Source organism: Pararge aegeria, chromosome Z, assembly GCF_905163445.1.
Source record: "Pararge aegeria chromosome Z, ilParAegt1.1, whole genome shotgun sequence".
Classification (NCBI taxonomy): domain Eukaryota; kingdom Metazoa; phylum Arthropoda; class Insecta; order Lepidoptera; family Nymphalidae; genus Pararge; species Pararge aegeria.
Window position 1 is genome coordinate 12,183,529 of NC_053208.1, and position 17,484 is coordinate 12,201,012.

At 35.0% G+C, this 17,484-nt stretch overlaps 1 protein-coding gene across 1 annotated transcript in view; it reads right to left on the reverse strand.

Moving 5' to 3' along the window:
• LOC120636675 (protein apterous-like) overlaps positions 1-17,484 on the reverse strand; it is a 104,327-nt gene that overhangs the window by 15,979 nt on the left and 70,864 nt on the right. Inside the window, exon 5 of the mRNA XM_039908241.1 lies at positions 863-1,065. Within this exon, the coding sequence (XP_039764175.1) occupies positions 863-1,065 (203 nt within the window). The remainder of the gene's footprint in view (positions 1-862; positions 1,066-17,484) is intronic.

Below are 17,484 nucleotides of genomic sequence, written 5' to 3' on the forward strand. Positions count from 1 at the left end.
TACGAAATGCGCAAGTATTGAAAAATGTTGTAATTACGAAAACAAAGGAGAGCTCTTTGAAGAGGCCGTGCAAGATCCACATTAAAGGGCCGAATAACAAACAAATTAGAAACAATATAAAGGTCTAAACTGTAAAGATGCGCCGAAGTATGTTTAACTTATTAGTACGTGCGGCCGCGTACAGTAGTGGGCACTGGGCAGATGCGGTGAGTAAAACAGTTTACTTTAAAACTGTTTGCATGGATGAGGTATGTGTGGCTCGCTCAAATTATCTGTGATGGTACAATTTTCAATATACCCTTTTGTACGTGATACCTACGTGTTTAAGTTATCAGTAATTCCTTCAACGTTAATTTCACTGTCCTGCCTTTTTCGTCTTCGCCGCAACAGGTTTTTCATTACTTCTGATAGAATTGAAATATTATGAACTATTACACAAACACCGTTGTTAATTCATTTTAACACCTACCTTATTCATAGGTTCCACTGAAAGAAATATATATAAAGGAAAATTAATGAGCAGTTAAAATTCGCAGAGCATGTCGACAATAGTAAACGCAGAGCAACACAAAAAAAGTTCGCCACCAATTAGTAATACAATAACATAGTCTACATCATCTTACGACTAAAAACTTTCAAAAGAATTTTCAGTTCTTTATAATTTTCAAATTCCACGCGTACGTGTTAAAGAGCGCTAAGTACCGGTCATTTTATTATTTATAGTAGTTTTTAACGGTAATTTTTTCGCGGTCTGAATATTTTTTATCGGTATCCATTTGTAATAACTATAAATAAGTCAGTGAATAAAAGAAACGGTACCTGCTCTTTGTGCAAAAATAAATAATATTAAAACATTTTTTACCTGTAACACCCTTTTCGGAAGGCCTGTCTTCTGGCTCAGTTGTTTCAGATCCTTTGCATCTGGGTTGTGATTGATCGCGAAATACGACTTCATGGTGCGAAGCTGGTGATGCTTGAAGCTTGTACGCATTCTCTTAGTGCGCGAGGTGCTGCCCAGCGCGCCACCACCGCGGAATCCCATCTCCAGGTATTCAGCATTTAGATCTGGTGGAGATAAGGTACCCTGCTAAATGCTAAACATCACAGATGAGTTAGTTGTTATACAAACAGATTGTTTGCATTTCGACATAATTGGTATTACATTTGCAATTATGTTTATGGGGAGGGTTTTACTGAGAGAGCGAAGTGTCACCAGAGTACTGGTCGAATTTGAACTGGTACCGCCCATCCGCCCAACTGTCAGAACCCTGTAACTTCTGCGTCATCGAATGCCACACATAAAATGTTAGTTTACAGGCCAAAGCTGAGAATTTATAAAGTAAACAATGGTAAGATGTTTAAATTGTCATTTTCGGCCTTGAAATATAAATCTACATATTATTTGTGAATCACAAAATCACGAGATCTCGACATTCACCTATAAATAAAGACATGACAAGACATACAAAACATGTAGCAAGAAATTGATAAGTAAATTAAATTTCGCTACGCAAATTCGCCAACGATTATTTAAAATGGCAATGTTGTACAATTTCACTTGAATATAAATGATGATTATTTTGATTTATTACATCATAAAATAACTGTTACAGATAGAATAAGTGATTGCATACAAAGCAATATTATTTAAGCGGCAATAGATATTTTTATCGAATATTTGAGAAATATAAAATTACCATTTGAAGTTCAAGGAAAAGAACCTGTAAGTTGTGGTCCACGACTTAACGATGAGCGACACTAGACCGTGTCGGACGCCAATCGAGCGTTGGCCATAATACGGTTAACTAATATAAAATATTTTTTTTCCGCTTTACCCGTTCGGTATAGCGTGAGTGTGTCCGAAATATATAGATAAGGATGACTCACGCGAAACGGTGTCGGGTCCGGGCGACCGTCAACCATGGTACGTTAAACTAATATTACACATATTTTGTACGCTTCACCCGATCGATATAGCTTGAGTGAGACCAAATAAAATATTTTATATTAGTTGACCGGGCTACGGCTCTGACCGTCGGCTTGAAACTGACACGGTCTAGCGTGAGTAATCCTTTATTTAGGAAAAAAGCCAAGAGGATGATTAGGCCGAGGCCGGAAAAGTGATTTTTATAAAAGATTCTAATTACAGTTGGGTTTGCAAGGTATGTAATCGTATTAACTATGTTCGTATCACTACTTTCTTCTGGTTGTGCAACTCAAGAACACAAGTTTTCATCATCATCATCAAATCAACCCATTACCGGCCCACTGCAAGGAATGGGTGTCCTTCCACAAATAGAAGGGGTAAAAGTCGTGGTCAACCACGCTGGCCCAGTGCGGTGGACTATACACACCTTTGAGTACATGTAGATAATATAGGTTTTTTAATTTGCCGCGGGTGAAGCCGCGAAATAAAGCTAGTTTATTCTGAGTAGATACACAATAGCGGAACAATTCTGTTGTACGTACAATATATTCCGAAACCGCAGTATTAATCAATGTGGCAGTTATCTAAAAGCTATACTCCTATCGTTAGCTTCATTCTACTGAATACTCCTGAATTAAAGAGGAAAACGGGGATTATTGTATGTTGCGTGTTATTATATGTTGAATGCACATAATATTGAACCGTCTGTTCATTTTAATGATGGACGTTGCCTATTTGCCTATCACTAATATTATCTCTCCCAAATGTAATCCATATGCTATGAACCGAATTCATAACACAGTATTATCTATACCTACTAAAATCGATCGACTAATTCAAGAAATTACTAACACCAAATATGACATGACTAATGACATTATTACGAAATTAATATTTTATTTTGAACTTTATATCGCTTACAAAATGCTGTGCTTACATAGAAATCATTTTAAAAATAAGTAACAGAACTATCCTTTTTTAATGCTCTCTTTGGTAGGAAAATTTTAAACTATGTTATGCCCGGTTCGACTAGAGATTTAGAGATTTCTTGAATTGGGCCATTCAATTATAAATGTGTTTCTTTATTACTTATGTTGTTAGATGCAAACTCATGAAATTAAGAATTTAAAAGTATATTGACACCGGTAAAAACAACACGGAAATGTTCCCCGGGTATTTACCAGAAACGCGTCTGTTACATATCCACAGCTTTAAAGCTAAACTGATCTTGTTTATGTATATTTTGCATGGAAAGAGTTATATTTTGCTTGTAGCCTAGAGACAAGCATAGTCTTTATATCCCGGGAATACTAAAAGTGAACAGTTAACACTCTTTGAATAATTTGTAGTGCTAGCCCGTAGGCCCTCAAACCTATGATTGACGTGCTGGTGTCTTCGTTTGACTCTGGTTTTTGAATTTGAATTAAAAATAAATCATCATCATCACCCCAAAGCATTTCCGGACCACAACAGAGCACGGGTCTCCTATCAGAATGGTTAAGGCCGTAGTCCACCGCGCTGCTGCAGATTAGTGGGCTCCACAAACCTTTGAGAACATTATGTAATACTCTCAGGCATGCCGGTTACCTCTCGATGTTTTCCATCACCGTTCAAGCAAGTGTATTTTAATAACTTACAACGCACATAACTTAGAGAGTTAGAGCTGGGATTCGAAGTCGGCCCCCCGGAAGTCGAGCTCCTGCCCAATGCGTTATCACTGCTTCAAAAAAAAAAGTTCTAATGTCTTTATTTATTATTTCTATTCTTAAAGGTTATTTAAAAATTATCACAGCTGATAAAAATCGGTGCTTTATTATTAGTTTATTTGTTTGTTAGTCTGTCTGTCTGTTACCAATATTCAACTCAACCATTCACAGATCTTAATAAAATTTGGTACATACTACTTTTGCATGCTAGAAAATTTAATATGTATTTTTTATGCGTGTTGCCAGTGATGATCTATGGATCTGGAACGTAGTCGCTTACGTAGGCCTCATAAGAAGGCACAGGGTCACAAAGTGGGCGATGGAGAGAACTATGCTAGAAGTACCTCTACGATCAAATCAGAAATGAGGAGATCCGTAAAACTACCACTAGACTTACTGAAGTGGTTCAAAGGTCCGAGAATCGATGAACGTTGGGTCAAAAGGTGCTGGAATGGCGACCCAGCACCGGTAAACGCAGCGTGGGTCGGCTCCCAACAGACGACATCAAACAAGTCGCTGGGAGCTCTGGAAACAAGGTCGTGGATTTTGGAACTCCCTACAAAAGACCTATACCCAGCAGTGGACATCAATCGGTTAAATTAGATGATGATGATGATTTTTTATCCCGACAAACTAACGGTTCCCGCAGAATTTTTAGAAAACCGAAGGAATTGCGGACGAAGCGCTGGGTAATTGAGAGCGAGTAAAACCTTTCTCCTTGAATGTTGGTAAAATGAATTTTCCTACGTCTGATCCCCGGAGGTGTTAAAAGGTTTCACTTTTACTATAGGGGCGTGGCTCGTGACTAATCTTGCTGAGTCTTTATTTCCCATTCCTTTTTATTAGCACCTATCCAGACAGCAATATTACTGTACCTAACAATTCAGTTCCCTATTCCATTAATGGAACATGCTTATTACTTCAACTGGATTGCGGATTTCATTGGTTATGACCATTAAGTAAGGCAGCGGTGATGGCCCCGTGGTTAGGACATCGGCTTCACTCAGCACGCATCTCTAAATTTTAAGTAATTAAAATATCACTTGCTATTTTAAAGTATGTTTTAAAAGTTTAATATTTTTATATAATAAATATAAAAAAACAAACAATATTTAAATTAAATTACTTACAAAACTTTTATTTCTGTCACCTCACCACCCGATTCCGTAAAGTAAAACAAAAATATATCAACTTTACAAAGGTACTTAATAAAATTCTTTAAATAAATATACTTGCTAACTTTTATTGAAATTCCTAGTGAAAATTCACTGAGGTGTTTAGAGTAACTTGTGAGCTTTTGACGTTTCGCACTACAAGGTAAATGAAAATGTAAAGCAGCTTCTCGTTGGCCGCTAGTTAACGGTGGAAAAGCTTGGGTATTAATAGACGAGTGCTGTATTCACTTTTGAATCGTTTCAAAGATAAAATTGCTACCTTTGCCTTTACAATACTCGGCATATTTTTAAATGAGATTGCTACGTAATATAATAACGTAGTAGAAGTAATGTAGCAGTGTTTTCTTTGTGTTTTTCCTTCTGTGTTTTGTTGCAATAAAGTTTTTTACTATTTTATTCTATTCTACAACACTATTTCAATGGTTTTTTTTTACTATTTGCTGTGTAAACTAAAAATAAACTTGGTATTTTTTCTTCTATTTGCTTTATGTTTTGATTTTATCTTGCTTTCTAAATTCCACATAGACGAAGTTGCTAGAACCGCTAGAACTTTTCAAATACTCTAAATTTCGCGTTTTGGAGGAAATATTCCGATATGATTTATCGTATTCAAATAGAATTTTTATGTATTTTAATTTTTTTTCATAGAGTTACACAGTGTGGCTGGGCAAAAACTTAGTGTTGGTGAAATTATTGTTTAAATATGTAGGTTACCACCAGGTGAAGGGAGAATCGACGAGTATGGTCAAGTAGTGACCTAAACAGCAATCTGAGTTAGCTAACATTAGTTTGACTTCGTAGCAATAGAACGTTTATATATATATTTTTTTTAAATAAATATATATATAACTACTATACAGACATTGCCATAAAAAAATCATCTAGCCCCAAAAGTAAACGTTGCTTGTGTTATGGGTACTAAGATGACTGATAAATATTCTTATGAATTATATACATAAACACTTATAATACAGGTGAATCATACACTGAAAAACATTCATTTTAATCACACACACATTTTACAGTGGGGGGAATCGAACCCACGGCTTTAGATTATGAAAGCGGGTCGCTACTAGGGTATTTTTATTTGTATTGCATGTCTAAAAGGCACTGATATGGGTAAAAATCATAATAATCGTGCATTAAACTCACATTCGGGTAGTATTTCGGTCTAACGCACACGGCTCTTTGTTTTCCGCTATTTCTCAGCATCAACGTGACGTATCCGTGACGGGAATGGAACGCTGCCGCAGCGCTGATTTAACGACCAATAAAAACTGCTGCCAATAAATATTCCGAAACCATAATATTATACATGCCGACATTGGACAAAGAAATGACAGGAGAAACCTAGCACAAGCCATTTTCCGTACAATTAAGACTGATTACGGTATCAGAGGATTAAATGTATGGATATAATCTAGAATTTCCCCGTTAGGATAGGAATATTTTGGTGGTTTTGTTAGGAAATTCCAATACCAGCCCGGAGTTTTGAAGGTGGAGTAGTCAAGTTATGCAATAACAAATCTTACAGTTGCATTGATTATTATTTATAATTACAGTATCCCTGTTACCCACTCACTGGGGTCAACGTGACCCCAGTGAGTGGGTAACAGGGATAATAGTCTGAGATTTTAGTGCTGGTTCGAGTTTTGTATCTAAAGCTACCAATTGTAATTGGAGCGGCTTGATATGTGTGAACTCTATATTCCTTTTGAAGAGACCTGGGACATTAATTATTAAGTAGATAGCATACCTAGATGGTTTTTAATTTGCTATTTTTTCCGACCCAATAAAAATGTTTGGTCATAAAACTTGTATGTAATATTTTTTTTATTTGTTAAAGGGAGGAGTATTATGGCGACAATATGCGGGTTTGCATTCATGTAATGACGGCAGCACTACTGACTTAGTGTCATCTGCGCGCGCGTTACTAGTACACGCTAATACTAAAGTGCTTGCCGACTCGCCACCGATGTAAGACAATTGTAACAGTTGGAAAGTACAAGTCAATACTCACTGTATAGCATCTTTTATTTTGCACTCCGCATCAAGTCCCGGCCTAACTGTCTCTCGACACATATGGCAAGCCGCCATAAGGCGTTATTTAGGTAAACGTTTGTATTGTGCCCTAAACGGACAAAAAGTGTTTCTGAATACTGACTAAATTCAGTCACGCCCCGCCGTATGTCAGTCTCATAGTAATGAAATACAAACGCTCTTCTACGAGTTTATAGAAATTAAATAGAACGCCTAGATAAGTTTGTTGTTGGCTTCTTCTTGCTGTAATTTAAATTTACGAATGTAAGTAATCACTTTGGTCGTATTACAATCTAACATAAAAATGGTGAGGTGTAAAAAGTGAATTTATTAAATAAATAAAGTTTTGAATCGTCTTAATTTTGTGTTTTGAAAACACACTAAAATATTTAATATTTGCACTATTACAAATAAAATTAAAATAATAACTAAGTTATAAAATAGAACACAACGGTCGCTTATTTACTTCATACGAAAAACTGTAAATGGCGAAAAGAAATTATACAATTGAAAGCCTCGGACACACTTGGACGTTCCGAGATCTGAATGTAAACAATTAGCTTTGTAGGTAATTAGGTATCCAGGAACCCGTTGGATTTTACCTGAGAATTAATTGCTACTCCGTGCGATTTGCGTAAAATAAAAAACATTTTCGAGCGAACACAACGATTGGTCCGCAATCCAAATTGTTTACCTTTTCCGTAAACACTATTATTATTTATTATGCTTTACTGCAAAAGACTGAATAATCCTCATCTTTAGCCTATTATCTATTAAAAGAGAAACTCTAAGATTTTTTTCAGGCTAACAATTATTATCACACGTTATTAATCACAAAACTTTTAGAATAGAATGTTTACGGACAGAACCCATACTTAACAAAATTTTTGGTACGACGCGGGATTGAAACCTGGAACTTATTGTTCCGTAGTCAAACAAGCTAACCACTAGCACGGGGCAGTTGCCCAAGACAATACACCTAGCATAATAAAGCCGGTCCCACACCGATCGCAGTCAAGATGCGCAACGTTGACGGAACGTTTGTATTTACTTGACATGATTTACGCACCCACCGTCGACGGCGATAAAGCTAGCAGCAAAACAAAAGAAACCTTCGTGACTGTGGAAATGGTTCTACTCGAAGCGACTTAAGTTATGGAATCGGTAACATGGAGAGGTCTCTTTGAGCTGGTGGCGGCAAAAGTGCCTTGAGCGCTCGTGCACCGGCTAGTTGATACGGTCGCTTAGCAAACAAGGAAGGATTTGCATACAAGAGAATTTCCATGTTTTGCTTGGAATACCCGGCACACGGTAGAGACGCTTTTAATCGGAATGGGTTTAAATTTTAATGTTAAATATCGCTACGTGTTCCAACTGCAAGTCTCTCGGTCTATCGCTGAGATCAATTTATCGATAAATCGCCAGAAACGTCAGACGCGCTAAGAGGACACATTATTAATAGATTGAGACACAAAATGTACAAAGATAACGCAGGACGACAAAAAAGTGGGCGAGTTATAAAAAGATCATTGTGATCTCATAAATCGTACACACCATTCATGTTCTAGGGTCAGCAAAAAAATCGAGATTTCCTACGCGATACCGCCTCGTCCGGTGGCCACTAAATTTTTTTTACGTCGTAGTTTTTACCGGCAACAATGATGCTGCAAAAACGGAAACTCAGAATGGCTGTTAGAGGGAATAAACGTTAAAAACTCCCTAAATTCCATTAAAATATTTTCCAAGTTGTCAGCATGCCATGCGAGTGTAGGAGTATAGCGATATTAATTTAGTCGGCGTTAGTGTTGTACGGCATAGCGTCCCGGCAGGGGGCGCTACCGGTGCTCCTAACTCATACGCACGGCTGGCGCGAACCATCCGAGCGCCGGTCATATTTTAACTGTTATTACTACTAAAAACTGTACACTTATACTACACAGATAGATATCAAAACAGACATCAAAATAACGATTCTGACTTTTTTACTATTAGTGTTGCGACCTTACATTGAACTACAAAGTTTATTCAAAAATGTATGGACCTATTTTTTGAATAAATTGTACTTTTGCTATTATTTATGATGTATGCTTTGTAGTTTACTGTTTTATATATGCTTTTGTATGTAAGAAATAGCAATTTAAAGAAGTATTAAGTTACATGTTAATAACATTAACATAATATTGTATTTAAGACGAAGTGAGCGCCAGAAAATTACTTCCATACTTATATTATAAAGACAAGTGTGCTAATAAAAGTGACTAATCATACTAGGTACAGCTTTAGTTTAATAGTATTTTGTGTGTCTGTAATTATAACCTTTACTAGATATATAACTTATTCACATTAAGACACAATGAAGATTTGGTATTATCTATATGATTATCTTTAACCGGCGTGATTAAACGCACGAGATGCATTTTTTGATGTCCATTTTCACACCTATTTATAGAAGAGCCATATTTTTTTACGTCACAAAACAACTTAAATACCATAAAGCAATAGAATCCCGAATATATCTCTAATTTAAAAACAACATCACAGCGTACCTTTTTATGTATAACTAATTAAGTTCACTCGGTCGATAGAAAAATTCACATCACTATTTCATGGCACCCTCTTGTTTAAACAAAACTTTTATCAATGCAGTTAATGAGCAAACCTGGTATAATGTATATTTTTATTCATTTCCATAAAATATGAATATTATACTTGTACTTAAAAATATAATTGATGGAATATCTTTCATTTTATCAGCCACCTTGTTTAACCGAATGGCGGTGATGAATGCGTGCCTTGAAATTTGTTTAAAACATGCATTTATATATTATGGACCTTAAAATTATAAAAATGCGTACAATTTATGTGGCATGCTTGGTTTTAACCGCGATATAAAATCAGAAGATTAGTGGAAAATAATCAGGTAATTTCTAATGCGGTGTTCGCCTAAGGTGAGGTTAAATACCTACTAACAGTGGCGTTGCAAAGTAAGCTCGACTTTGAGAGAAAGAAAAAGTGGCATCGTCATTTTATGTATAGTAGCAGAATAATATTAATTTCCACAGCTAGACACAGGCCTTCTTTTCATAGAAGACAGGGATTAAGGGTTGTGACCTATAATGCAGCTTCAATGCGGGTTGGCTTTAACGTTTATCAACCCACGTTAGTGATGAAAATGCACGGGATTGGACTGTAATAATGTTGAGATTCGTCCACCTAGTAGATCCACCTAGTAGATTTGCTGTTCATTTTGTGTAGAGATGCGGTCCACCTAGAGCCAACTTAACGGTATAAATTTGAAACTCAGTAATTTTATTACCTAGCAATTTATTGTACAGACACTGGCGCTATAGATAACTAGTGCAAAGCTAAGAAAGCTTTTGAATTGTAACGTGATCAATCACAAGAAATGAAAACTCTTTTTATATTATTAAAAAAAAATTGCTACTTGAATATCGAGTTTTCTAATTTGAGCTAAAGAACATAAATACAAACTTTATATTAGATACACTCGAAAGGAGTACTAAATAGTAATAAATATTTAAATCATAAATATAAACTAAATTCAATCAGCTTTCGTTTAATTCACTTCTCACATCTCTCTTAAAGTTACTTAGTTGATACGCTTTTTATACCCTTTTTTCTAACTCCCAGAAACAAAGTGTTGTTATTCTACATTCGAAAGAGGTTGGAGTAATAAACAAGTCTTATAATTTAAATCATAGATATAAACTTAATTAAATTACCTTTCAATTAATTCAATTCACACGTTTCTCTTTAAGAAACTTAATCGATACATTACTTCTTGTATAACCTTTTTCTAACTTCCAGAAACAAAGTATCGTTATTCAACACCGACAGTCAGACAAGTCTTTTAATTCAGAAATATATTTTAAATCATAAATATAAACTTAATTCCGTTAGCTTTCATTTAATTCACTTCTCACGTCTCTCTTTAAGTAACTTAGTCGATACATTCTTTTTTTTATATCCTTATTCTAACTTCCAGAAACAAAGTGTCGTTATTCTACACTCGAAAGAGGTTTGAGTAATAAATAAGGCTTTAATATAAAGCTATTGAGTCGGTGTGCCACTGATACAGATGTCTCGTGTGAGATAGCGGCGGTTACAAAACGAACTAACATGGATATCACATTAGTTGGCGGGCGCGTAGTGAGACCAAGAGCTAAATAAAATTACGTATTTTTTTTTAATTATAATATCAATATTTCTGGTAGCATAGTCGGTCATGTGTTATTGAATTAATTAGTCAACAAAATAAATAATTACTGTTCGTTTAAATTGCGCCAGTTCATTGTCCATGACATAAACTTGTATTTTACAATAGACGTCGTCTGGCCTGGAAAAGTAGAGTTTCATTAAATGTGATATTTTTATAAAATTTGGCAACATACCGACAGCAGCGCCACCTCCCGGATTCAATCGTGTACCATCCAGGTTACCTTTGCAATATACACACAAAACTTGATCAAAATCGTTCCAGCAATTTAGGATGAATTAGGTGACAAACTCACGTATATAGGAAATGTATTATAAAAAATAACGGGGTAGTGTCACGTATTTCTTATATTTGAGTCGTCATCATATTACTTTTCTTGAGAATTACACATCTCAATACTTTTATTTATTACAATCTTGATTCCCGATCAATAACATAGCCTTCAGCCTATTAATGTCCCACAGCTGGGTAAAGGAGAAGGTAACGAGAGCATTGACCCACCACGCTGTTCCAATGCGGGTTGGTGAATTGTAACTGTACAGATGCGTGTGATGATAACCGGAACCGAAGGCTAGACGGGTTCTCCAAAGCTCGGGGATGGATATTGCTGATTCCCTTACTTTGAGCTGATATTAAAAAGTTTTTAACAGAAAAACTTAATTCCTACGAAACATTGGGCAGACTTCGGAATCGAACAAACTTTTTTTGAATAAGGTAAAATTACTATAAATATTTTCAGAAGGCTTTGATCGCCTGTCAGTCATGTTGTGTTACTCAATTAATTAGTCTCAAAACTAAATAATTACACTACATTGCCTTCCAAATGTGTTACAAGTATTAACATTGATAACTAGGTAGGTAGATACCTATCGTCTTGCTGACAGTTTTAATAAATTTATGCTAAATATTTCATAGTTTACAATCATATGTAATTAATAATTATCTAATTTTGTTTACAAACAGTATATATTAATTCGGTTTTTATTATAAGTTTTTTAACTTTATATAAAACTGACCGCTTTCTTGTCCTTTTAAATTACTTATCGCAAAATTTCTAAAAGTATTCTAGCGTAGTTTAATAAATAGATAACATATTCTCGCAATCGGTGTAAAATAAAATGCATCGTTGGTCTAGTGAATAAAAAGTTGGACTACGGATCATCGAAGAATTAGTCTCTCCAGGTTTTTCTCCTTAACATGACGTGATAATTATAATAATCGTTAAAGTCTAAGCTCTAAACCTTTGTACCCTATAGGATAGCAAAACGATACCTAAAGGTGGAATACTATTAGACTAAGGTGATAAGAAACAGAATTTGTTAAAACACATCGCATTTCAGTATAAAAATCGTATTTTACCTATACCAAGCACCGTTCACAACTTTCGTGATGGCGTTATCTTTTATCAAAATAAAACGAAGAACCCTGGAAAACTTTGAAAGTATCCAAACAGCTTTTTGTTTGAGTAAAAATAAAAATCCTTTTCTTTTTTAAATCCAACTACCGTCGGCCGCGGAACGCGACCACCATATCTGTATAATCGTCGGACGCTACTCGAAATGTCCGGTGCCGAAAAGAAATTAAAAAAAATATACCGGGCACATATTTTGGCAGGAAATAAATCACCAGTGCCCTTAGATGTGGCCATACAAAATTTATGGCGGTGCATCGAGGGAACCGACTGGTAGAACTACTAAAACAAAAGAAAAAAGGTAAAGGTGATACCATGTGACCCGATGCAGCAGATGCGACAACTTCATTACGACATATAATTTACTTCGCTCCCGTTATTGAAGTAGGAAGCGTTATTTTTTGTCCGCCCGTTAGTGCTTAATTTATGGTCACACCGCTCGAAAAGTTAAAGCGAGCTGACTGGTTCTTGTTGACGTCGAACGAAAAATGTAATTATAATTATGTGTATGAGTTAAGTTCAGTGCACCGCCAAATAATTGTTCTCGAAATATTTTTGTACATTTTCCGAGTAGATTTAAATTCCGTTCCGAGAAAAGAGTAAAAAAGTTAAATTTATCGTTGCCAAGTTCTTGTTGGGTGTTTATGTTGTTTATAAAAATATATTTCTCGATTTTCACAGCTTATCTTAATATGCCTCAATTAATAAGATAGACGTGTAGGTGTATGTATATGCACCTTTGTCCCAATATTTATTGAATTAATCATAACAGTTTTCAGATTGTTTCGTAAAATAAAACTACTTTGTATTTGTTTTTCGTGACGATATTTGTCGCTAAACCACTATCCGTGCCCCGCGACTTCTTCCGCGTAAACTTACATCTGCTATTCTACACAATATTCCTAGACCCACTGCGTCGCAACGTACTTAAGTGATGTTAAATTACCTATTGAGTTGAACTATCGAATGCAAAAGATTTCTACAATCTGGCTAATAACTCAAAAGATAAGCACGGTCAAACAAACTAAAAAATAATCCCCCAGCTTTAGTTCTGTTACAATAAGTAAGTCAAATAAATATAATCGCCTAAGCTTCTGTTTTGTTTTACAATATTCGCTTGAGATATATTTCGTACCTATATTATAGCTTCGAGACGATGTTAAAATGCGAATCGCTGCAAGCCAATCTACACAGCGGAAATCATTACAAAAGACATGTGCATATACCTACTGTATTTGTACTTTCATATATGTGTATATGGTACTTGTACTTGCGCGACAACAACACGGCTGTTGTGTTCAAAACAAACGTCATGTAGAAGATAGGTATAATGCAAACATAAGTTACGGTTTTCAACTGCCGTACCCACACATAGCGGTGTTACGGCGGCGTGAACACGGCCGTCATAGTGTAGCGTTGCATAAAAAATTCTATCGTTGCTATAGCTAATGTTTTGCTAAATCCTTACAATATATTATAATAGAATTTCATATCCTCATTTCTCTTGTTGATTATGTACTCATTTTGCAACGTTTGTGGGAAAAAGTTGGTAAACTATTCTGCATGGTAAATAAGTACGTTATGCACATGGCGGCACTGTTATTTAAAGGTAATCTGGTATTAAACTCTTCGCAACTGCGTCATCTTGTTATTTTAGACAACGTTTCCGTGACTTTACTCAACGCTACATTACAGCCGCTATGTGGTGGAAACACTCACCTAGCAAACCATAGCTTATGGGTTAAATCTGTACCTACACATAAATAATGTTATGAAGATAAGCTATGCAGTGTGGGAGCCGTCACGCCCAGTTTCCACCTCCGCATCACGAACTCCGTGCGTGTACTCTACGCTTTTGTTTATAAACTACACTATTTCGTTAAAAAGATAAATGTACCTAAGCAATTAAATTAATTTTAGAGCCAGTAAAATGAAATAAATATGTTGAAACCGGTATAACCATACCAAATAAAACTCTTGTACATAAAAAAATCTATAACATACATGGTTCACATATAATTGTAAGGCATATTAACTGAACAAAACAACCTTAGTCCCAGAAACGTCATTTGTTTTCGGAAATATCATCTAACTGGAGTAGGTACTGGAGTATATCATTATTATTAAATAACTTGGAAATCAGGTAATCTTTTTATAACCAGGCAATGGTACCTACCTACTCAGATAAACCTTGTGGTATTTACAATACGGTATATTTTCTTTGCATCCGAAGTGTTCATTTTAGCATCTATAACTAAAGCAGTGAAAAAAAAATTATAACTGCAAAGAGAAAGCAGGAAATTTAAGGTGTGTATAAGCACATAGGCATATTATATGATTTAGTCCAAATACGAATGCGTGTGCTCCCGCCGCGGCGTAGGTCTGTCAGAACGTTACGCAAGTCCAAGTTCCCTTATAATTGATATGGCAAGCAAAAAGGGCCGAGAACAAACCGGCCCCGGTCCACGAAAATGGCCGATCTAGCAAAAACCCACCTGACCAAAACCCAGACCGGTCTGACCATTTCATACGGAACATCCCACCGATAAGCAATGAAGTGTCGTAAAATAATTGGCCTGCGCAAAATTATATGTAATTGCTCAATTTATTTACATATAAGTAGGTAGAAGTATTTATAGGTATATTTATATAAACTATATTCATTTGATTTGAAAAAGGTTATATAGTAAAAATATCGAGTTTTCCAACTGATTATAACCAAATTAGCTTACTTGCCATGACGCGCAAAAGTATAGTATATAAAGCGACAAATACATTATTTACATAATATATGGACTCATATAAAAATATTTCAGTGTATCTTCACTTCTTGTGGATTTTAAATGATGGTTGCTATTCAACTATATCACAAATGACATGGGCAAAATTATGCCATGACAAATATGATGATAAACAAGTAGGTACAAGTAAGAACTTAATAAATATAATTGATATAGGTACGGATATATAAACGAATATTAATAAGTTTAATTTGGCAATCTTAACTTGTTTTACTACAAATACTCACCGATATACATGACATGACATACATACATAGGAACATATGTATAAAGACGAATAACCATATAATAAGCATGTTAATTATGGTACAATATATTCTATAACTTTTAATATTCTAAATAGATACGATGCAGTACAAGTAAGTTAATTTTAAACTAGCTGTTTCGTTTGTCCGCGTTTGTTTTAGTTTTTGGACAAGACAGGAACAGTTTATTTAGGAGATACCTATCTGGCATTGGCAACAACAAAAATTGAAAATTTTTCTCGGTTAGCAATGGTAACTGGGGTCATTAAATAGATATGTATATAAACTCAGATCTGGCGAATCCCTTCGTGCCAACTTTAAAGGAATAGGTATACTTCTGTAGCCTCGCAATATATTTATAATAATATCATCTTAACATTAGTAAATATAAACAAAAAGTCGATATAAACAATCAACTAACTAGAAACGGACATAAATTAGTGATATTTGCATATCGTCTGAGAAAAGTATTGAAATTCTTTGTGGGGATGGGTATATGCTTTTATAACATGATACCGAAGGTAATATTAGATCTAACTTAACCTAAGTTAAAACAATATATTAAAACACATTTGACCAATCGTGGTTACAACAGAATTGATGAATTTCGTAACGACAAGGCTGCTTGGAAGCCGGGCACTCCGCTCTCATCTCTCACAAAACAGACAAATTCTAAAGATTGTTAAACCATAAAATTATGTAAGAACAGCAATCTGCCGAGTTTCTTTCCGGCTCTTCTCGGTGGAATCTGCCTTCCGGACCGGTGGTAGAGTCACTACAAACAGACTGACTTGACGTTTCAAAAGTGCTTATAAAATAGGCCTAAATGAATTTGGAATTTGATAGTACCCACTTTGAGTGGTTTGAAAGAGAATTTAATTTACTTCGATTTCAGCTTTTATCTCTTATAGTACCTAACCGTTATATAAAGAGACAAAATCGTACCTACTCTTAGTTGACTCAAATAGGAAGAGATAAAATAAAATTGTATTTATGTTTATATGTATTAATTATATACATCTTACAATTTTTTATTCTTGTATATAAATCGGATGCACTTTTTAACTAACGTTTTCAATTAACTGTAGCTAGAAAAGAACTGTTTTACTGTTTAGGTGTAGTCCTTCATTTTCTTACTCTCGCAATAACTTCGTACTTAAATGTCCAATTAGAAGAAATTAAAAAGGTTTTTGCTGCTATGTAAAAAACCCTTCGTTATAAAACTATTCATTCGAATAAGAATTAATACTGAGATACAAATCGATCGATCTAATTAAATTTTAGAAGACATAATCTGCTAGTGCGACTTAAATATGATAGTTAGATACTTCTTAGCGGACTTTTCCGTAGCAATTAATTTCCTAATAATTACTTCATATCTATATAGTACATCATTTTCATCTATCATCAACATGTTTCTCCCCCAAGATATTGGAAAATCTTGAAGACTTTGTTCGCGTTTATTTTGGGATTATAAGAATCCCGCTTGAACATTTTATTATATAAAATGTACCCTATGACCTTCTCTAGGATGCAAGCTATTTTTGCAAAAAAAAATCACCTTGGGGTAACAAATGCCGCAAGTAGCTTTTACCAGTACAATTTCCGGGATTTATATTTATCTTAACACCCTATGTCCATTTCCAGGATGCAGCAAGCTACATACAAGTCAAATTAGATTAAAATCGGGGCAATATTTGAGCTGAACACAGGTAACAAACAAACAAACAGACACAGTAATATAAAAAAGATCTTATGAGAAAATATAACATGAATAGACTGAAGATGACGGTAGTATACTATTATTTATCAAATTAATTAATTTACAAAAATATTCTACTTTTTTACATAAAGAAATGAGCAAAGAATTCAAGTGGTGAGTTACAAAAAGTTTGCTTGGTTCGAAAAGTTTGCGCCGGCTCCTAATGAAGGCTTAAGTTGA